General features: G+C 37.9%; 1 protein-coding gene across 1 annotated transcript in view; it reads right to left on the reverse strand.

Moving 5' to 3' along the window:
* The window catches only part of megf8 (multiple EGF-like-domains 8), a 62,797-nt gene that overhangs the window by 4,030 nt on the left and 34,681 nt on the right, over positions 1-24,086 (reverse strand). The window contains exons 19-43 of the mRNA XM_087287076.1: positions 23,862-23,993; positions 21,537-21,650; positions 21,110-21,193; positions 19,535-19,786; positions 16,822-17,006; positions 15,980-16,193; positions 15,281-15,533; positions 15,044-15,176; positions 13,994-14,247; positions 13,786-13,896; positions 13,579-13,697; positions 12,067-12,304; positions 11,814-11,985; positions 9,843-10,006; positions 9,633-9,768; positions 8,883-9,114; positions 7,928-8,054; positions 7,470-7,680; positions 6,765-6,979; positions 6,482-6,677; positions 4,279-4,447; positions 3,995-4,187; positions 2,264-2,434; positions 2,042-2,172; positions 15-147 (exon numbers count right to left, since the gene is read on the reverse strand). Coding sequence (XP_087143202.1) covers positions 15-147; positions 2,042-2,172; positions 2,264-2,434; positions 3,995-4,187; positions 4,279-4,447; positions 6,482-6,677; positions 6,765-6,979; positions 7,470-7,680; positions 7,928-8,054; positions 8,883-9,114; positions 9,633-9,768; positions 9,843-10,006; positions 11,814-11,985; positions 12,067-12,304; positions 13,579-13,697; positions 13,786-13,896; positions 13,994-14,247; positions 15,044-15,176; positions 15,281-15,533; positions 15,980-16,193; positions 16,822-17,006; positions 19,535-19,786; positions 21,110-21,193; positions 21,537-21,650; positions 23,862-23,993 — 4,339 coding nt within the window. The remainder of the gene's footprint in view (positions 1-14; positions 148-2,041; positions 2,173-2,263; positions 2,435-3,994; positions 4,188-4,278; positions 4,448-6,481; positions 6,678-6,764; positions 6,980-7,469; positions 7,681-7,927; positions 8,055-8,882; positions 9,115-9,632; positions 9,769-9,842; positions 10,007-11,813; positions 11,986-12,066; positions 12,305-13,578; positions 13,698-13,785; positions 13,897-13,993; positions 14,248-15,043; positions 15,177-15,280; positions 15,534-15,979; positions 16,194-16,821; positions 17,007-19,534; positions 19,787-21,109; positions 21,194-21,536; positions 21,651-23,861; positions 23,994-24,086) is intronic.

Consider the following 24,086-nt stretch of genomic DNA (forward strand, 5'->3'; position numbering starts at 1 on the left):
TGGTTGCCAATTACCTGTTGTCTGTAACACTCCTTTCGGTCATTCTGTGGGCTGCTCAGACAGGATGAGGTTTCAGTGTTGTTTTGGCAGGGACAGCCAGTGCCATCATGTTCATTACAGGTGTCTGCATGCCCGTTGCACTGACATCTACAAGAAAGTACGAGAAAAGACTGAGAAAAGATCTAGATCAGGGGTTCCCAAACTTTTCAGTCCGCAACTCCCTAAATAGCAATGCCAGTGACCCGCGACCCCCAAACCAATCTGCTGCATCTGACGCTATCGCTGTGTCTTTAATATAATGTAATCAACCCCAGGGGTCGCAAAAAAACATAATAATAATCAACATGTTGACAATGTTAATATTAAGTACTTTTTTGTTCTCCAATAGGTTATGGATCAAATATGGTAATTCTAATAGTTTAATAAAATGAATCAAGAGTTTTGGAACTCGCAAAGCGATGCCCGCTCATTGTCCCGCGGACCCCCGAAGGATCCCGACCCCACTTCAGAAACTAATGACCTAGATCAGAAGTGTATATTTTGTGCAAGTGCCATTAAACTCTGAGATGGTGGTCATCTACGCTTTCGTTTCCACTGAGCGGTACAGTCGCAAAACGGAACAGTACAAGTCAGTATGGGGCAGCCTAATCAGGCTTGTTTCTCTACAGCCAACAATATCCTTACTTGGATGGCATGGTGCACAGTGAAAGTTGCGATCAATGTCTTTCTGTCTCAAAGGAGAGAGCCATACGAGCTAATTGCCTCTTTTGTGCACTAAGGTTCATTATTTCAAATATAGATGAGTGGCAATCACAAGCAAATAAAGAAAAAAAGGGACATGTGCCCCTCATTGTTTTCACATGTTTAGGTTAGGCATGGGATGATAACCGGTTTCAAGGTTTACTGCAGTTTGGAAAAGTCAAGGTTTTAAAACTGCAAGAATTTTCTGTTATACCGTTCCTACGGTATATGAACCGTTTTTTTAATGTGTTTTTTGCAACTATTTTATTTAGTTTTTTAGGGCAACAGTATCTCCAGCAGAAAAGGACCATCCACATCAAAAGATTCCGTTCCAAAATATGTTTCTTAAAATGAAATATACCATGTTCAATGTGGGGAAAAAGTTGTTTTTTACCCAGACATTTAAAAAAAATATTATTTTAGAGCAGTAATCACAATACAGTAATTCCATGAAACCGTAATATTTTTATCACAATCTTATACTGGCTCATGCTTAGTTTAGACATTCATGTGAACAGCCCATTAAACAACAATGGAGCACATAGATCCAATCCTGTTCTTGCTTCTTGGCATGTGGCAGTTTGTCACAAGAAGACAAGCTTTGTTTGATCATAGTTCATTCCTACTGCTGTCTTTGTGTACTTACTGTGCATTTAAATATGGCACATTCTGTGTTGCTGTTCCTGTGGCACGTTCAAGCGATGATTCTTCAGAAACCAATAGCTTTCAGTACCACGCTTTTGTTACTGTGCTGTTGTGCTAGCTACCCATACAAAAGTGTTTTGTATGGTTTCTTATTTTGGTACTTTTGATAGCAGAAACAGAAATATATGCAAACCGTACTGTACTGCAGTTATATTCCACTGACTTCCAATCTTGTGCTAGCAAATGTAAGAGACTGTATAAACTTTGTGCAAAGTTGTTTTGCATTTTGCCATGTTCAAGTTTTGTCAACTCCGCCCTGCATTTACATTTTTATGGCAAACTGTGTTGCTAATAGAAGTCTGAAACATCAGGCTGTGACCTTGCTGAGTTAAAAGAATGCACACTAAATTGCAATTAAGTGGAGTGCTTATCATTTTGGATATTTTTTTTTAAATGACAAAAGTGGCATGATATAACCGATATTTCAACTTTTCTGTGACTTAGCTCTAAGTTACTTGTGAAAAAAGCTTCCTACAGTTTTATAAAAAACAGTAAACTGCAAATTCATTGATTCTCTGTAAACATTATCTTGCAAAATTATAATTATAATTAGTGTAAGAGATTGGACTCAAAGGTAATTTTCTTAAGGACTTACTTCTCACACTTCCCTTGCAGCAGGAAGTAGCCGCTGAGGCAGCTCTCACACTTATCTCCCACGCTGTTGTTCTGACAGCTCACACACACAGCATGGTCTTCAGTAGGGCCCTCTGTTGCCCATTGTTCAATCTGAAAAGCAAAAACATACAAATACTTAAGACCCTTTCCCTACAACTAGAACTATTCAACAGCTAGAAGATATCCAGTAAACACTGCTTACACTCTCACGGTCTAATGGGTAATCTTTAGGATTCTCCATTGCCTTGTTATGCTCATCCTTGGATAGACATATGTCACTGTTTCCTCTGCAAAACTCACGACAGGGGCGACACATCCCACCTCCCATTGCTGAGCCCACAAACAATGGCTTACACTTATCACAGTGTTGACCCTAATGAAGAAACAGACATAAGATGTGCATGTTACTTAACAATAATGCATTTTAATTTAACACAATCAAATATACTAGAAGTAAAGTTTGTAGACCAACTTTATGGTGGCTTGAGAAAGCCTAGTCTGAAAGTTTGAAGTAGTTTCAAAGTTTAAATAATTGAAGTAGTTTAAGAAGTTTGAAAGAGCTATCATAGATAGATAACTACATGTCTGTTAGCATGTTTCTAGTATGGACTGGCATGTTTCTTGCTAGGCAGTTGATAGGGGGTTCTGAGTGGTTCTAAGGTGTTGCTTAGTGGTTTCTAGGTTGTTCTGAGTGGTTGCTAAGGTGTTGCTAGTTGGTTGCTAGGGTGTTGCTAGGTGATTGCTAAGGTGTTCTAGGTCATAGCTAAGTGGTTGCTAGGGTGTTCTGAGTGGTTGCTAGACGGTTGCCAAGATGTTGCAAGGTGGTTGCTAGGGTCTTCTGAGTGGTTGCAAAGGTGCTGCTAGGTGGTTGCTATGGTGTTCTGAGTGGTTGCTAAAGCATTGCTAGGAGGTTGCTAAGGTGTTCTGAGTAGTAACTAGGCAGATGCTAAGGCATTGCTAGGGTGTTCTAAATGGTTATTAAAGAGTTGAAAGGTGTTTGCTAGGGTGTTCTAGGTGGTTACTAAGGTGTTGCTAGGCGGTTGCTAAGGTGTCTGAGTGGTTGCTAGGCAATTGCTAACATAAATTACAATTGTTCTAGTATGAATTAGCATGTTTCTAGCATAAATTAGAATGAAGTTAACATGGTTCTAGTATGAATTAGCATGTTGCTAGCATGTTCCTAGTATAAACTAGCATGTTGTTAGCATAAACTTAGTATGAATTTGCATGCTGCTAGTATGTTGTTAGTATGCTTGTTGATATATTTTTAATTTGAATTTGTATGTTTTTAGTAAGTCCCATGTAAGTCAATGGGGCAGTTTTTTTTGCAATGTAAGTCTATAGGACAGTTGCTAAGGTGCCGTATGTGGTTGCTAGGGTCTGGCTAGTAAGTTGAAAGGTCATCAGTGATTGGCAGATTGGTAGTCTGAGTTAAATGAGTGTAACCTTATGTCTCCATGACAGTCTGGTGGAAAGTTATATGTTAAATGATCCAATGTTAAGTCAATTAGACTTTTCCAAATTTTTCGGGTCAGTTTTTAGAAAATGATAAGTCGGATCAGTTGGAAATGATATAGCAACTCGAGACCAGTTTGGAGGTTTGATGTTAATTTGGTGGTTGTAGTACGAATGGTCTAGGAGGAGTTGCATATAGAAATTAGAGGATTAGAAGATGGAACAATACATAAGTTTATGTAGTATAACAGTATGTTGTCTTTCTCAAGCCACCATAACTACTTATATTTAGCAAGAGCACATTAAATGAATCAAAATTACAGTAAAAACACATGTTTTTATCACATTAAGACATGGCTATATGCATTAAAAACCTACCAATCCTCAAGCATTTTAATAGTAAAGGGTAATTTGCATATTTTATTACTACATATTAATACGAAAAAATAAAACCACATACAATGCTAGTTCTTAGTACCTTAGTGTTATTCTTGCACTCTAGACAGGTGTCCAGCTGAGAGATGCTTTTACAGTTACTGTGTTTGTTACATCGACACTGAGAGGAGCAGTTCTCCCCAACAAACCCAAAGTGGCACTGACAGATTCCTGGAGATATACAGGTCCCATTAACACAGCCCTGAGCGCAGACTGGCTCACACTGACCCGAAACACTGACAAACAAGAAGAAACAGGAAAATATATATATGAACTATTCATCTAAAGAAAGGTTTGGTTTGAAATTTTAAGCAGTATAATCAGTACCTGCTGAGCACGTAGCCCTGTCTGCAAGTGCAGTGGTAACCTTCAGGCAGATCATGACAGTCTTGAGTGACATTGCAGTGGTGGTGTCCATTGGAACACTCGTCCTCTTCTGGGCAGTGCAGGAAAGACCAGCTGCTGTTCCACTGGGGGCACAAAGCCTCACTCACACCTGCGGAGTAAGAAGACAATTCACTTTAATAGATAGAAGAAGTCAGATTAGTGTGAAATGGATGCGCTTTAACAGTTTTTATTTAGCCTGGTTAGATATATTGGGTGTAAATAGTAAGGGGATTTCACACAAGGTAGTTAAAATGAACTAGCCATCAGGACCTCTTGCCCAAGAACTACATTTCCTCCCCATTATACTGAACTTGAAATTCTGAAATGGCGTAAACAAGATGACAACATGCTCAAATACTAAAAATAACAACAGGAGGGAGAGGTTTTCATTATTTGCAGCATGTTGAAATGAAAAGGGGGGAGAGAGAGTTTAGTGTTTATTGCCATATCTGCATCAAGTGGCTATTTCAATAACATTTACAAACGGTTTAGAAATAAGACTTTTCTATAACATTTAGGTTTATGACAATTAAATACAGCAACAACAAGCAATAATACATCAAATGAAAATCAAAAAAAAATTCTAAGCTCTATTTTTAATTTTAAAATTTGAAAAGTATTCACATTTAAAAAATCTTTCAACGTCTCAGATGAAGATGGAACATAAACGCACAAGCCATGCGAGTGAAACAACAAAAAGAAAGACAAAATGACAACTTGTAGCATTACATATCACATCATTTTGTAACATTTATTAATACTGTGGCAGCGTTTCATGTGGCATGCATTCACCCAATTAAGCTACACTTACACCACTGTAGCTCCTATTGTGCTGGATTCAACCCTGTTCTAATGAAGGAGCTAATTTATTTCCCCCAAATGGCATTCCTAGAACTGAAATCTTTCACAGTTGCTGCAGTGAGAACAAGCATACAAGTAAAAACTAATTAATTTAGTTTATAAATGATATTTGTTCTTAAATCAATTTCCACCCAACTGGTTTAATTGCTCAGACCTGCTTTGTGTAAGAAGGTTGTTAAAGGGTCAAGAAACACCGAAACCCAGTTTTTAAGATGTTGACAGTCATATATGTGTCCCACGTTATTAAAAACACCATTAGGACACATATTTTTCACTAAAAAGTGAAAATTGGTTATTTTTGCATTGTTTCGAGTAAATTCGTTCTTCTGATTAAAAAAAAAATTTTTGAAGCAACGTCACGGCAATGAGATCATTGTGTAAATTCCAGCGTGGAGATTGGCTGTCTGTACCGGCCGGTACAAAGTGACGTCATTGAGTTTTCAGCACATCTGTACATTAATTGATGAGAAAGACTTGCTTCGAACCAATCAGCGCACTCTATTGTGAATGAGTTACAACTTTATTATTATGCATGATATAGCTTCAAAGACTTCTTTTACCTGTTACAGGGTTTAGAGAGATGCTACGTTGTGTTGCCAACCGCAATTCAAACAAGTAGAAGTGGAAGAATTGTTTGGAGACATGGGTCATCAGTGTTGTTTATAAATGTGCTGCAACGAAGGTTTTGTTTTCATATCCTCGCAATGAGAGCACAGCTCATGACAAAAATATGTTTGTACGAAACATTATTTTTACATGAGAACAGTTAAATCTGGATTTGCCACTAGTCTTCTTTTTAAAAAGATGGGGTTCCAGGTCATGCTGATTATCCTGTCTCTACGAATTTGGTAAGTGTGTGTTCAATGTTCTTTGTTTATGTTCAATCAGATGGCAAAGTTAGTTCGTATCATCAGCAAAACTCTCAGTTTTTAAAGACATACATTAGTTTAAAATTAATGATTTATTAAGTTTACAGTAATATCACTACAATATTATGGGCTGTAAATGCTGCTCTCTGAATCACTGTTCATCTCCCCTGTGTCTGCGTTGCCGCTGTAAAAATCAGATGTAGTGCACTTAATGAAACTCCTCTTTTCAAGCAAACCCTTCCCTCTTTCGCTACTCGACACTCTCACCTAAACAAAGCTGGACTTTTCAATCTTTTTTTCAAACTAGAGGTGTGAAAACACCCTGCTGAGACAGTGGCTATTTCTGCAAATTCAAATGTATTTCTGATATACCTTCCAATATACCTTCCATTACTGTAATGTAAAACACGTACCATTGAGTCCTCCCTGCAGACAGCGGCCTGAACCATTACCACCACGGCCAGCACACCAGCCACACTGTGGCCTGGAAATGCACTGTGAGCACTGAGTGAGCTGAAAGCACTGAGGAGAGCAGGAATCTTCATCCGAGAGCAAACGGCCACACTGACCCGCCTCACAGCGCAATGGAACAAATGAGGGACTCATGCACTGGAGAACACAGAGAACATGTATTCGGGTTATTGGCTAATCTGGTTTAAAGTCAGCAAGTTGGAACAAAGTTTAGTCAAACGTTACCTGCTGCAATGCCATGCTCCATACACAACGCTGCCAGCCTCCATCAGAGCCACGGGAGCTTAAACACTGACTGCAGGTTTTGATTTCATGACAGGGTTCTGGGCAAGGCATTGGTGGAGAGGACTCCACTTGCATAGGAGACACATTAAGCAACGCGTAGCTGAAACACGTCCAGTCGTATGTTGGGTTCACACTCAGGATGCGTCTGGTCTCACCTGGTAGTAAAATCTAGAGTCAAAATGTGGTCTACAAGCTGTTTTGCAGCTTTTTTTTTTTTTAAAGAACATTTAAAACATCCCAGCCCATTTATTTTCATTCAGATTTGAAAAATTCAGGGTAAATATATATATATATATATATATATATATATATATATATATATATATATATATATATATATATATATATATATATATATATATATATATATTTTAAATCTGTCAATATATACCCTGATTTATAATGTTGAAAATGCCCATCTTGGTAAAGATAAGCACATTCAGTTGTCTTAAGTGATTGTTAACAATTGAGAAAGAAATTGCACGTGCATCACTATATTCTTTAGGTCTTAAAAAGCAGCAGTCTAATAAACCTGATGGATCTCTGTCTATAATGTTAATCAAACAGTAAAAACAAACAGAAAAACCACTTACTGCTCACTGAATAATTATACACATATCCCTTGAATGCTTCGTCCACTCTCACCTGTGCGTTTGAACTGGCGTGTCCACATGCATTTCCCGGAAGCTGTGCATTTGGGGCAGTCGGACGCCTCACAGCTGGTCTCTGTGCAGTTGCTGGACAGGAAGATCTCTCTCTGGTTTATCCTGCAGTCATGCTCTGATGTACAGCTTACGGAACTGCTGATACATGCTCCCTCAGGACAGTTTGTGCACCACTTACATTGCAGAGCAGACTGAAAGAGAAAATTGCAGAAAAAAGAAAAAGATGTTTGAAAGCGTGGCACGTTCAGATGTTTGGTGACATGTACACCAGGTATTTCGATAAATTTTTTGTCAATTGTATCAAATGTTAATGAAAACAAATAAATATTTAAATGGTGTACAAATGTATTGAGCTAATTTAATGTCTACCTCTTGCAGAGATGCAGTAAATTTACTAGATAGCTCAGGCTTGAATTTTTTTTAGAGTGCTAAGCTTACCTGCACAGGGCTGGAAAATGTTTTAGGATGACGGGCCAAACACTCGCTGCAGGTTTTGAGTCTGCGGCACTGATCAGGTGAACGAGGAGTAGGAGAACAGGTAGACAGACCAAGAGTACAACCCAATCTGAATAATAATAATAAACAAACAAAATTAGGAGAAAATTTGTTGTGCCTAGAGGGGCCTCCTTCTAACTGTTTCTAGTAAGATGTTACTAGTTCACTCCATTATCTATATGCATAATCAAAAGGGGAGAGGAGTCCAGAGCACACCAGCTGGGAATGGGAGTTCCTCTGGGATCAGTTTCTGGACCCTTTCTCTTCTCATTTTACACCCCAATGCTGAGACTCACCATCCAATCAAAGAGTTTTTCTTATCACTCTTATGCCGATAATGCACCACTCTATTCTGGTATTTCAACCAGATGATGCAACTGTAGCTGTAAGTACGGATCTCACACTGCCTGCAAGGCATCTCGGCATGTATGAAAGATCATCACCTACTGCTTAATCATCACCTACATCCTAAATTGATGCTGGCTCACAGAAAAGCCAAGGGCTCTGCACCTTTGTACCTCTATTTGCTTCTTCAAGTCTACACCCACTCTAGAAGCTTTTGGTCGGTGAGTACCACCTTGTGGTACCATCAAAGGGAGGCTCTAAATCATTTTGCAGAATCCTTTCCTTTCCTTCTTGGTGGATCAATCTTCCAACTAAAAACTCATCTTTTATGTGAGTACTTGACTACATCTTTAAAAAAAGTCTCACCCTTTTCCTTTTTCCTTGAGCTTTAATTTTTCTAAACAATAAACTTTTTAAAAACTTTTGTAAAAGTGGAACTTTTTATGACTACTGCCTTTTTATGAAAAGTCACTTGATGCTTTCCTCATTTGTATTTTGCTTTGGACAAAAGCATTTGCTAAAAGACTAAATGTAAATGTAGTTCCTCTAATACCTTTCTGCGGCGTCTGATGAAGCACAGGTGCCTCTGCACCAAACACAGCTGCCGGTGCTGCTGTTACAGGCCTCAGGGGTGGGCAGCAGTATGCAGGGGTCACTGGGCAAAGAAAGGGTCAAAAACCGCCCAAGTGTCACGCCATTGAAACCTCCAGACAGGAACAGACGATCACCCCAAACAGTCATGGCCAAAGAAACAGAGCGGTTTACAGGTTCTCCCACCGAGGACACTAGAGAAGTGAAAAACAAATGATCCTTGAAAGGAGCAAAACCTTAACTATGCTGCTGTGTGTGTTAGCAAGTGCATAACTAATATTCTACATGCAGATACAGGGCAAGCCTGAAGTATAACTTTAAGATTTAAAATATTTGTTTTTAAGCCAAAGCAAAGGCAGAAGTTTTCAAACCTAACTATCATCATTCTCAAGCGAGGTACTCCCATCCTAAAATGTTTTATATAGTTTTTTTTTTGTATAAAGAATCTATAGTACTTATGTTGTAAAAATATTTTACAAAATATTAGGAAATTATTTCACTTCTATTAAGTTATTATATATACAGTTGAAGTCAGAATTATTTTTAGTGCTTATGACTTTTGGAGAGAGACTGAGTAAGAGAGGGACATCAATAAATATTATAATGCTCTGGTGTCAAAGACCTGTTTACGTTTTACTCACACATGCTATAAGTATAAAGTAAAGGTTTTACAATAGACTGTATATTAAAAAAATATACTTTGTGCAGTTACCTGGCTGTATCCATGTGTTACAGTTGATCTGATAGAGAGAAACTGTATTGCTGTAATCCTCTTCTCCTGTCCTGCCTCCTACAATTACCATTGTGTCCTTCACTAAAGCTGCTGCATGAAAGAAACGAGAGAGAGGCTGTAGAGAAAGAGAAGATTAGTGTCATCTACCCGTCAAACACTCTGACCCCCATTTGATTTGATTTTTGTTACCTTGTTTCCTTGTGAAGGCACCAGTAAGGACCAAGTAAGATTGGGGTAATAAAGACTGTAAAGTTCTCCAGAAGGTTCTACAGCTTCAACATGGAAACGGTAACCACCAAAAACGTACACAGCATCAGTTTGTTCATGATACACAGCTGAGTGGCCATAAAGACCTGAAATGGTGAAGGTAAGAAGATAAATTAAACCAGAAGTGTAAAGCACTTTTGAGTCAATTTAATAATTACTTAATGAAAACACATTTTGCTTGATAAAGATGAACAAATTGAAGAATTACAGGGATAGTTTTTCCCCTTAATTTAAATTCGCTCATCGTTAACTCACCCTCAGGTTGTCCCTTTCAGCAGAAACATGAAAGTTATGCAAGATTGGAAGATATTTTGAAGAATATCAGTAACCAAACAAAACTCACCACCCATTTCCTGCCATAGCTGTAAAAATAAATTCTATAGGAGTAAATAGTTGGTTAATTAGCTTACTGGTAATTACTCAGTAAATTGGTTTCTGACATTCTTCCAAACTAAAAAATCATACTGAATTGGATCAACCTGAGGGTAACCAAATGATGACATCATGACAGAGTTTTCATTTTGAGATGGGCTATGCCTTTAAAGGTAGAAATTGTTAGTTTTTTACATATTATTATATTCAGATTGACAGAATTTTTAAAAAGAAATGAGTTTTAGTTTAAATTGACTCACTAGAGAAATCTGAAACATTTGAACCAGTTATGAAATCTTTTATAAGCTACACTACTATGATCAAATGATTATATTAGATTTAAAACTGTCAAACACTAATCTTGAGTTATATAATAAAATTGTTTTATAGGTGTTGTCAAATGAAAAGTTTCTGGATTGCCAATTTTGATAAATTTAATGCCAATTTTAATCAATTTAACATGTCTTTGACTCATTTCTATATCAAATCTTTTTTTTTTTTTTTAAATCATTGAACTGTAGTGTGTATACTAGGGATGCTCCAATAACGAGGACCCATTCCTTGTCATTGTAAATGACCGATACTGAGTACCGATCCTAATGCTTCAAGCTTTGTAACGCATAAAGCACATTTTCCCTCCACGTCTGATAAGATCTTGCCTTAACCAACAGAATAAACAACGGGTGTTGCATATAATTTCTTAAACGTGTCTCTTATAACCATATAGTAAGGAAATGTCATGGTCTGGAGCTTTACAGAAAAAAAAATAGATAAAACTGACAAAAAAAAAATTGGTAAGAAAAATTATTAACAATGCAATTTAGAAACATTGCAAATGATGGAAGAAGAATTCAACACGTCTCACAGAAGGAAAGTTTGGAGTGCATATTTGATGCATAACTTAAAATGCACACCTTAAATATATTGCTTCTTTACTAAGAGGAAATGGGAATCCCTATAAACTAATGTTTATTGTTATAAGTATATTACAAAAATTATATTATTAAATATTCAAACATTCATGCTACAAAAGCTCAAAAACTGGATATAAACGGTTGCAACAAAAAGACCATCGCACGAGTCATGCCAATAAACACTCTAAACTGATGTCAAACCACATCTGCATCTATACATTCACTTATACCCCCTCCTTACATGTTGTAGCACTACTGATGTCTAAAATACAGGTGTGCACATGCCTCTTCCTCTATTTATAAACAAACACCTGCAATCATGCAGTTCATAAGATCAGCCAGATCAGCGAGTACAGATCGAGTCGTGAAATGTGATTATCGGCCGATACCACTCTCTGGCCGATCAATCAGAGCATCCCTAGTGTATACTCCTATATAAACTCATTTTACTGTAAATCTCGTGGATAAATACATGAATTTATCACAAAAGTACATAAAGTACAACACTTACAAAGCAAAACAGGTTAATTAATTCAAGTTCGATTATTTGTATGTCAATAAATAGTGCTAGTCCCAGGTTCAGAAAAGTGCAGTGTTCTATCTCTACCTGTAGGGGGTGTGCCAGTGTGCAAGGCTATAGTCCAATTTCCAGATTGTGGGCTGAACTCCAGCAAATGATGGTTAAAGCCATTCTCTGGAGAATAACCTCCAATCAGCAGCACAGATGATCCTTTTCGAACAGTCAGAGTGTGTCCGGCTACAGGGGGCAGCACTGAGCTCTAAACACACAAGGAAGTTTAAACTCTAAACACTGTTAAGAGCAGCACAGGAGCACTCTGGGAATATTATATATCCAATACCTTATACTGCTTCCACTCCTGACTGTCGAGGTTCAAACACCAAGTGTCATTCGCAACACCCTCCTTTGTGACCCCACCAACCACAAACATCAAATTGCGAGTGGCTGAGTGAGAGCCAGAAATCGGGAATTGATAATAAACCAAAGCAGATGCATGGTGGTATCGGGGCAGAGGCATTGAACTTTCCTCCACTGAACTGGTCAACACTTCAGTCCAGCGACGATCAGCCACAGAATACCTGTACCAATATATTAAAATGTGTTTAATGGAACACTCAACTGCTTAACTCTTGGGGAGTGGAGTTTAACTATTCAGCCAATCTCTGGATCCAGTGGGAGCACTTTCAGCTTAGTTTAGCATAGACCACTGAATGTGTTCAAGGTTTTTTTTATTTGTTTTTCACGTTATACAGAGCAAACAAAAAAACTAACACAAAACACCCCTTTCCCAGAAAAAAAAACAGATCTAGGAAAAATATATAATCAAATGTCCAAAGAGAAAATAAAAAGATGAAAACATGACACGAGCTCCTTTTTTCCCTTCATAGTGTCAAATCGTGTGTGTCCATTTCCATCACAAGAGTTAAAAAAGGTGGCCAGACCTTATAAAATCTTTCAACGGTCACTTAGATAGTATGCCTTATTTTCTCCAACTTAAGATGAGACATCACTTCTCTTATACAGTGATTATGTGTCGGTGGAATAGGGTTTTGCATTTAAACAATATCAGTCTTCTAGCCAGAAGAGATTTTAATTCTCTCAGAGGCCAGCCCAAACAACGCGAGAAATGGTGATGGCTCTACGACCACCCCAAATGCTTCAAAGAAGGTCTCAAAAATACTTATCCAGAACATGTGCAGCAGAGAAGCAGGAGCCTGCTTACATCGATCGCATATGGGACTAGTGCAAATGATGAACAATTTAGAAAGGTACATCATTGAATCTGATTAGACCATGATATAACACAGTGCCTGAAAATAATCCCTGGCTTGATCATTTCCATCATGACCATCTTCTTGTGCATGAAGCATGTGCTGATTGAGCTGCGTAATATCATTGATCCTGCTGCAGCCATGGTACGGACGCAATTTTCCTTTATTATTACAGCAGAATGAGAGTATAGTTCCTAGCAATATTGGCCTAGAAAATAGCAACTTTTCGATTTCTCTTGGTTTTAGTACACAATGTAACTAAAACAAATTAAACCAAAAAGAAATAGCAAAATTATTAAACCTCTTTGGTCATTTTTGAGCAAGATGCTAATAGTCTAATCGGATTTAATGATTTATGCTAAGCTAGGCAAATAGTATGCCGGCGAGACCCAGAGATCGGCTGAATGAATTCAAAAAGGTTAACCGAACTGTTTTACTCCAATGGCACATGTAAATTGAGCCTATTTCCAAAAATAAATAAATAAATAAATAAATAAAATATAAAAAGGGGGGGGGAGGTGTAGGGGGGATTTGTTTAAAATTATTGCTGTTCAAATGAATAAAAGTCCACAAGACTGTACCTGTAAACATTTCCCAAAATGCCCTCTGAGAGTGAGAGCCCTCCATACATCCAAAGTGTGCCCTGTGGGCTGGACATAAGGGAGTGACCCATCCTCCGGAGGAACCTGTGTGCCTTATTCTGTCGGAAAAAATAAACAGATCAAAACTCGAGACTTGTTTGTGAGAACAGTCTATTTTTCATCTTGAATGAAAGGGTTAAATCTCACCACAGAGAGTTGAGTGTCAAGCAGCGTTTCCCAAACGAGGCTGTCCGTGTCTGAAATGGAAGAACAGTCTGATCCAGCCCAGCCTTCAGTGCACACGCACAGGCCAAGGTTCTGTAAAAGTATATGCAAACATCAAAGATAAGAACAGTGGGATATGTCTAGAATGCATTTCTGTTGGCTTCTTATGCTCTTGAGCAATGTTACTCACCATGTTGCAGGTGCCTCGTCCTTCCTCTGCCCCACAACTCCCAGGGCAGACTGGACGGTCACACTGTGGACCACCTAAACCATGGGGACACTCACAGAGGCCGTTTATACACTGAGCTCCTGCCTGGCACTCGGCTGAGATGACTGTTCCCTCATCAGTGCTACCATTTCCACATCGCTTCACCCAGAATGAGGCGTTAAAACCCTGAGCACGTCCCGAGGTGACGTTTGCCTCAAAATACACAGACACCACCCCTAGAGAAGAGGAAATGACGTCAATCGTAATTGCAACACAAAACTTTACTATTTTTCCAAGTTTTTTGGGGTCAATACCAATTATTTTAAAGTAATTGAAAACTATTAAAATAATGACTAAAATAATTAGATTTTTTAATTAAAGATATCAAAATGAGAGTAAAGACCTTCACATTCTTTAAAGAATACAGAAAAATATGTTAGTTTTCACCAAAAATATCAAACTGCATTACTGTTTTCAACATTAAAGAGCCCCTATTATGGGTTTTTGCTTTAATGCACTCCTGTATTGGGCTCACACATACACTCTGCACTCTGACTACAACAATGTTGATAAGCTGTGGTGGGCGTTTCTCTCTGTCTCACGCTTAATGCAGTCGACCAACTGCAATAGACTGAGTCATCGGACCAATCGGCGCAGATTAGCATCATGCTAAGGAGGAATTTGTGAACAAATGAATCGCTGAACAAAACATATGGGAGTCGTTGAAATAGTTTTTTGACCTTGCATGCACCCCCAAAAGCAAAATATGATATTTTTAATGCATAACAGAGCCTCTTTAATAAAAATAAGAATTAGAAATAATGTTTCCCGATTATATCAAATCAGCATGATTTTGATTTCTGAGGGGTTATGAGGAGTAATGACTGCAGAAAAATGGGTTTTGGTATCAAGATAAAGTAAATTTTATCATCTCAAATATACAGTAAATCTAATAATTCAGATGTTTCTAGTATTGCTTTAATATGTGTGATTTGTAGAGAAAAATATTTGATTTGTAGTTTTGTTAAGCACCTGATGTCGCCTCAACAGTGATTGGCTCCATTCTTGTTGTGCCGCAGAATGCTCCAATAAGGTTGTGATGGGAGTGAACAACACCATTGCTGAGGAATCGTGGCAAGCCGTCAAATACATAAACATAGGAGTTCTGTAAGGAAAAATAAAAACGATTACAATGTTGCTATTATGTTTATTTAACAAAGCCACAAATTATGTTTTCGGCAGATTACTGATGTGGAATGATCTACTCACTGTGCAATGTGTGTGTGAATCTGGGTGCCAGGTCAGGGCCACGGGTGGGCATGACTGCCCTGGCATGCATGGTGCCAAATCCTGAGAGACAGAGAGGACCCACAGGCAATGAGAGAGTCCACCATGGCCACCCACTCCACCATGGCCACCCACTGCACCATGCCATCCCAGAGAGGAAGAGAGAGACAGGGGTACAGAGGAGGACAGCAGAACAGAGCGGCCTTGACACTGACTGAAACAGGTGCCGTTGTCCCTGTGAGGAAATAATGTGAATTCAGAGTTACCTACTGTATAAGTCAAAGTACTGCTTTTTACAATTAGGCCTTAGGTAGCAGGCATATGATACCTTATTAACAAATTTTTATAGTGTTTACATGACAAATATAATACAGTTGAAGACAAAAATATTATCGTTCCTGTGAACTGTTAATTCTTTTTTTACATATTTCCCAAGTGATGTTATATGGAGAGATTTTTAAACAATAGCTACAATAACACATTTTTTAAACAATAGCTGTAATAACTCATTTGTAAAAATCTAATTTCTTTTTTCTTTCCCATGATACAGTACATAATAGGGGTGTCAAAATTAATTGTTTCTTCAATGCACCACAACACAGACGTGAACAAATGAAAATGATTCCCTCAAACTTGAAGACAGTCTCCTTAACACTAACTCAACACAATTGTCAGACTCACCTGGGGTCTCCGTAGTATCCAGGCAGGCAGGACTCACAGTGTGGGCCTTGGGTGTGGTGGGTACAGTAGCACTGGCCAGTCTGGTTATGGCAGAATCCTTGTAGAGAGTCACCGTGGCCATTGCACTGACAGGGAACACAGCCATCACCCCGAGCCAAAGCAGAGCCAAAACTACCAGGCTTGCAGTGCTCACAGTGAGGCCCTGTTGTCCAGTCTAAACATGAAAGAAAATATAGTAAATCTAGCTGATGAATTGGAGGTTTAAAATCAAGGATCTGATATAATTAATGTAAATTAATGTAAAAAATGTTTGGCTAATTTAGAATTAAGTAAGAACATGAACAAACTGGAGTTGATTTCAAGTAAAAACTGAAGTTGCTATCCTAGCCTGAAAGGGATAAAATACACTGTTTAAAAATAAAAGACCAGACTTTTGGGACCAATCACTGATTTCTGGAAGCAATTTTGGCCAATATTAACACCAATCACATATGCTGCTGCTGACATGCATTTTTGGTAAACGGTAAACATTTTAAATCACAAACATAAAACTGCTTGTTGTATGTTTTTTTTAGAAAGTTAATTCTGACTTAAACAAGTCTCCCAAGTCACAAAAACTAGTTTATATATTTCTAATGAAATGCAACACTGGTCCAGAAAATGTTGGAGGGAGGTTCAAGAAAATGTTTGAGTTATTTAATAAAGATGTATGATTTTATTTAATATCACCCATACCAGACACAGAATGAGATGGCACTGCAGCAGGAGCTACTTTCTTTTACCCCTAAGTGAAGAATAAAAAAGAATATAAGGAGATGAGGGCCTTTGACAGGAATTTTTACCTTGGCACTGGTCACAGATCCCTGGTGCTGTAATACATGTGCTGTGAAAGTTACAGCCGCAATCCACGTCACACTCCACTCCACTCAGAACCAGAGTGGCTGGGTCTGAAGTCCAACCCAAAGAACACTCGCACTCAAACAGAGGACTCCCACTGCACCGGCCCTGACGGCACTCATTATAACATCTGAGACAAAGCGAGAGCGTGAGAAAGAAAGAGAGATAGTTAGATAGATTAACATAGATCACAAGGAAGTAGTGTTACTTCAAGTTACTAGAATTTATAACTTTAATACGATACCCCCCCCAAAAAAAAATCAATAACACTGCCATAACTATTTGTGCATGCCTTTGTTTCTTCAATTGCCAGAATTAAAACCTCAGGCAAAGCTTAATTTTTAATTTTTAAAAGTTTTTCTGGTTTTTGTTGTTTTAAACCATGTAACATTGTAAATAGATCATGCCATGCAGCATTGTAGTAAATTTTACCATTCCTAATCCAAATTATAAAGCTAAAAATTAAACCATTTGCCAGTCTTTTAAAAGACATAACTGAAGACAAGTTGAAAAATCAGTACTAAACAAATAAGCCAATTACAAACAACAGCACCTAGAAATAAAACTGTAAAAAGAATTTTTCGCACATTAAAAAAATTATTCAATCTCACGTTGTGTGGATCACATTGACACACTGCCTCCAAAAATTTTGTCCATCATTAAAAAAAATTGAACTGGGCTTGATTTTTTCCACTTTTCGCATCCAAACAGTGCTTTGAGAGGTGTTTTGACAGTTCAGAGCCACTATAAAAGCGAAAAGCTAAATACATTTGAGCCACAGATACCTTTATGACAAACAGTGCATAAAATAAAGACAGAATGTGACGGACAGCTGAGAACCAGTGACTGGATTCAGTAACAGGCGCACATCTGCTCTTGCTGCTTTTTAGTGTGTGTGTGTCCACACATTTGACGTTGCTACTCATAGACATTAAAATAGAAAAGCATGGCCCGCCTTAGGTCCATTGCTTCGAAACATCAACATGGCCACCATCTGTCTAGTTACTAGTCTCTGTTCAAGATTTGTTTACATACGTGAATATGTGAAGTATCACAAGCAATGTATCAAAAATTCACTGATTTCCTAAAATAAACTTTGCATTTCAGGATAATCCAGCGCAAATCTTTGATAAGGAGCTGAACTCTCCTTCCTCTCTATGTAGGCTAGTATAGGGGAATTACCAACTTAAATCACACGGGTTTAACTGCTAATACTGGCTACAAAAGACAAATAACAAACATGTCGTGTTGTGCAGTAGAATGCTTGAATCGAAAGTTTAAAAATAGAATTTTACCGTACACCACACTGTTTTTGATGTCAGAAGAGCTGAATGGAGCGAAGACCAAATTAAAAATCCTCAACTCTGCAGTTTTCATTTCATATGAGGTTAGTTCATGCTATGCTGAATCAGACACATTACTCGTTTTTGACTGCAGCAATGATTTCAGCAAAAACAGCTAAATATGGTGAATTAATTTGCGGACAATGAATGCTTAGAATGAAATGTCAAAATGTAAGTTCACATACACTGCCATACAGGTGCAGTTCGCTGTCAGAATGCAGTTGTTTTGCTTGTTGATGATTACCCAGGCCTCGTATAGCTCCGTCTTTTTTCCTTGTCTTTGGCTAGTTAGAACCTTGGTTTTTTAGAACTACAAAGTTTTGAATCTGATAATCATGGAACATTATTTCTTGCACATGACCACACAGAACAAAATTGTAGGCATCCAAAGACCTCTAGGCTTTTAACTTCTCTCTTGTTAAATCAGTTGGAGTTTCAATGAGATAGTTGTGTATTTGATGCTGGATGCTTGGCCATTTCGTCTTATCCAATATCCATTGGGAGGTTGCTATTGCAAATGGATCTGTCAGGCAAACGCTGCTCACTTTAATGTAATTTTCCTGAATAACAGTACTTATCACTGGGTGACAAGCTGTTATAATACGCTGAAAGCATTATGTAAATATTATATAATATGTAATCAATATAATTTATCTGTAATACAACAACAAACTCTACTGCATCGGATATCATTCCCTCACTGTAAATGCTAGCCTTTTTTTTCTGCAGCCACAATGCGCGCACATCCTGAATGTTTACAAACTGGTAATTTGCCTATTGGATGAACACAATATGCAGACTATTCCTCTTGGAGAAGAGAGGAGAACAAAGTATCACTGCTTGAACTGACGCCAAAATGTTTTGCGTTTTTTCATAAAGTATTTATAAATACACATCTGGACTCTGTGTGCACAGTTTGTTTACGTGATAAATTTTTTGCATACGACTACTAAAAAAAAAAAAGCAAAATTGAAAATTTCGGACTTCAGTGTGCAAATTGAAGTTAACATTAATGCCTGCTATCACTTTAGGAAATTCTTCCACTTTTGTTTTCTTTCCCTCTATCCATTGAAAGATTGACTAAAATATTGATGCTATACGGCTTATATTTAGCTTAAAAACTTTATCTACAAGATCACATATATGAGTGCAGAGAGAAAGAAGCACAAACAATGCACAAGTATTGAGTTTTCTACAAGTTATTGTGCTTAAAGTTTAAACTTACAAAACCTGAAATGAACATGGAGTTTGCAGCATCAACTGTAAAATGAACCACTTTAGATTAATGAAACTATGGAAAAATCTCAAGTCTCACGTCTGGTTGCAGTGGTGCACTCCGTCTCCTGTGAAGCCCCTCTCACAGTGACACTCATAGGAGGTTGGGGTGTTGACGCAGGTCGCAGACGGATGGCAGGTGTGCAAACCCAAGCGACACTCTTCCACATCTGGACAGGACGGGTAGGACCAAACAGCATCTCCATCTCCTTCCATCCCTTCCAGCTGCTCCATCTCCAAATCCATCTCCAGCTCCATCAGCCGAGGGGGTGATAATGTTTGAGGCTCAGGGCTGATGGAAGAGATGTCAGTCAAATATTGAAATGATAAAACAGCACGTTTACTGCTCATTACCGCTGCATTCACATTAGCAGCGACTTTGATGCCTGTCACCCTGGGTGGTGATTGAAGGCGCTAGTGAGCATTCCCACCTAGAGGTTGCTTAGGTCAAGGGTTCTCAACTGGTTTGGCCATGGCACCCATATTTTTACATGGTCATCAAGCCACGACCCAAATTTTTAGGAACTATAATACAATTTTAGAATTTAGAATTTATTTGTATTTATTTGTTACCATACACAAGTAGTGACAGATAAATCATAAAAACATCACCAAGACTTACAAATAAACAATATTTTATTGCTGTCATTTAACAAAATGTATCAAATTAAAGAATTATTACAAAGTAAAAACGACAAATACTGTAAACAGTGGTTAGGGTAAGGAAAGGTGCAGCTACCATGATCTAAACAGTTAATAAAACATGTTGTCTGGTTTCTAAATGTCGTTTTAATTTAGAAGGTTTCTCATAAGAGAGCACCCCACTACTTATGACTCACTTAGGCTTTAAGTCTTTTTTGCCGTAAATGTATGTAAATCCATACTTTACATATCTGGGGTCGTACTTGCGCTTTAACATATTTGTTGCTATAATTAAATGAAATTTCACATGTCAAACGGTAGGGTTGTCGTGCACGCATTTCAAAATAAAAGTCAAAATAAATTAAAAATTAAACTTTTGTTGTTTTTTGACCACACACTCTGCAACCCCCTGAAACCTACTTTTGGGTCAGGACCCACCAGTTGAGAAACACTGGCTTTGGTAACAGTTATGATGATACTCACTGAGAGTAAAAGAGTTTATGCAATGTTAAAAATAAACATTGTTCAGGAAAAACACTAAATATAAATGGAATAATTACATCAAATGTTTAATTACAAAGATGAACAAGAAAAAACGTGTTCTCCATCATGCAATAATGGTTTATTAGTATGTTTAAGGTTGCGTTCTCAGGAAAAACACTAAAAATTGTCAGTATTTAAACTATAAAGATGAACCAGAAAAAAAGATTGTTCTCCATCGTGTAGGTCTGCAGCACAGACAAAACAACCGGTTGCTGCAGGAGCTAAGAGAGGATCATATGAGCTCTACTGATGATCTAATTTGCTGTCACTTGCAAAAGTTGCCCTGTTCATTTGCATAAAGTGGAAGGAATCTCAACATTGTTGCGTTGGTCTACACACCCACATCCGGTCGCCGTGTTCCCCATTGAAATGAACAGTTGATTGTTGCTCATAGTGTTAATGCAGCATGAAGAAACTAGTGTTTGCTCACCTGGTGGCTTTCACTTCAGCTACAGCTGTACTACAGTTTACAGCAGAGTGGTCATTCATCCCACCCCAGTCACCTCTCAAACACCTGAGGTAAAAAGAAACAAAGGAAAAAGGACTCTAGAGGGATTTGTAGAAGAGTTCAACGCAGTAATGGATGATTAGCGTGTTTACTCTTGTGTTTTTGGTAAAACTTTATTTTGATGGTCCATTTGAGTATTAGTAGATTGTCTGCTTAATATCTGTTGATGCTGCTCCTTCAACAGACATTTAACTGACTATAAGAGATTATGCAAGTACATGTCAACTTACACTCACCTTAACCCCAACCTAACAGTCTACTTATAATCTAATGAGAATTAGTTGCAATGTAACATAAATTCAACAAACGGACCTTCAAAATAAAGTGTGACCTTGCTTTTTTTTTTTACCTGCCAATAGTGGGGTTGCTGTAGTCTCCGCACCAGCCACACTGAAACGTCTGCAAACACTCTGAACAGGTTGTGAGAGCAGTGCATTGCTTACACTGAGGAACAGAATGAACACTGGACAGAAAAAATAAGAGAGATGAACACTGTCAGGAAAAAAAACAAGCTTTGTAATATAGTAGAACACTGTGGAAATAACTGAAAAACATTTGGACTACAGCACAGAAATTTGATAAATTATTAGTACTAACAACAGGATTATTAAATATAAAATGATTACATTACTGCATAATAACAAAAAGAATAAATTATAGGTACGTTTTATTCTTAGCATACAAAATCACAAGTTTTAAAAGAAGGATGGCTTAAAAATTGATTTAGCTTACAACTGAATAATAAATATTTACTACTACAATATGGCAGTGAATATATTACCAGTAGAGGAATCAAAATAATTATTTAATAAAATAATAAAGAACAGTAATTGATATACTTATAATAATAATAATAATTATTATTATTATTATTATTATTATTATTATTATTATTATTATTATTGTTGTTGTTTTTGTTGTTACTAGTATTATAAATTTAACAATTAAAATTCAACAAACCAATAGCTTTATGCTTAAATATTATACCTACAAAAATTTTTACTACTGTACAACAATTCATAAAAAGAAATAAATATATTGATAAATATATCCTAAATACATTGAAACTTATTTTTCTAAGGGATAAAATTTATAATTTATAAAATATAACAATAATAATAATAATAATAATAAACAGCAATATACTTTTATTTTATTCATAATCAAAATAAATCAAAATAATCAAAATACGTTGCGTTCATACCTCACCCGGATGAAGCGTCAAGCGCGAGTGATTTACAAGTTAAGTTGACATCCTGCAGGAATGGAGCAATTCGAGCGGATGAAGCGGCATGAGTTGAGCATATCGCTCATTGGTAAATCTAAACTTCAGCAGACATTTGCGTCGCGTTAATCAATCATGAGCTTGCTTTTGTAGGGAAGTGATTATGATGTAGTGCCTTTTGTTGGTGTCCTAAGGAAAAATTATTTTGCCGACACCAGACAACAGTTCATTAAACTGGGCTTGGCTTAGTCTAAAGGCTGATTTTTACTTCTGCGTCAAGTGCACGCGTATGCTACGGTGCAGCCTACGCATGGACACATAGACCCTCACCGTGGCCGTCGGCGTTGCTGACGCGCACCTCTCAAAAAAATGTAACACGTAAGCGTAGCGCAAGCTCTGTGATTGGTTGGCTTGGTAGCGCTAACGGGTGTGGGCAGAGGTGAGAGCCGCGCAAGCGTGATGCAGCGGGTGTTTACATGTGTGGAGTCCTGTGAAGGAGCTCCGGATGGAGACAACTGTTTTGTGTTTACCTTATGACAAAGAGCTTAGAATGACCAAGTGGCAACCCCTTAATAGAACATTGCATTGCAACAGCAGCACCCAGCAAAAGCCCTGGTTTCCGCCATTTTGGAGTGAAAGCGATCAGCCGTCCATTGGATCTTATTGCTGTCGCGATGGCAAGCAGCTGCTTTGTTTTTTATTTATTCATTTAAAAAGCGCATTAAAGCTGAGATACAACCTGAAAGTAATATGCAGCTGTACCATCTAGTGGCTGTTTCCCAAATCGCACTGAAGTGTCGCCTCTTGGTGATTCTATGCTCTTTGCTTATGTTTAAAGTTGTTGCACGTCTGCCGGTTCCCGCCTGAAAATCAGCGAGTTTGAGCCACATGTACATTAAGGGAGCATTCAGAAAAAAACAAAACACTAGAGAAGGAACTCGACACAGAGAAACATAAACACCTACTGCCAGCTAGAGTTTCGTAAGTGTATTGCAGAGCAACCGAAACAGCGCGCAAAAGAATAAATGCATGGCTACGCGCAAGGCTTGTACCATGGGTCACGCCGATCACTTGACGCAGAAGTATAAACCAGGCCAAAAGCATCACTAAAAGCCTCCAACATCCAGGTATAGTTTCTGGAGGAGCTGATAAACTCACAGAGCTGGGAGCACCTCTGAAAGGTAAACTCAGACACAGCGCCAAATAAATCTATGCTGTTTTTCAGCTATCCTAAAGCACATAAACCACAACTACTATCATAATAAAATCCATGTAAGCCATTTAGTCTATTGTGAAGTGCATTTGACGCCAGATTAAAGCGAGTAAACTCAAAAACTCATTTTTATTTGATCAATGTATTATTCTATTACAACACGCAAAAATTGTATATATTGTTCGAACACTTAACACTCGCACATCTAATGTCCCAGCAGAGGCTCCAAAACTTACCTGTCATACCAGTCCCTGCACTCTCCATAAGGGAACTTTGTGAGGTATGCAGCAAAGTAGAAACAGGACTGAGCAGATTCACACCATGCACACTGACTGGAGTTAGACAAACATTCTCCACACGTCAGCCTCCTGACAGAGAGACAGAGAGAGTGTTACATGAAAAGAAATCTCTTTCTGAGGTCCGTCAGTTTACACACAGCAAACAAATAATTCATAGACAAG

This window comes from Danio rerio, chromosome 16 (assembly GCF_052040795.2).
Source record: "Danio rerio strain M-AB ecotype USA chromosome 16, GRCz13ab, whole genome shotgun sequence".
Taxonomy (NCBI): domain Eukaryota; kingdom Metazoa; phylum Chordata; class Actinopteri; order Cypriniformes; family Danionidae; genus Danio; species Danio rerio.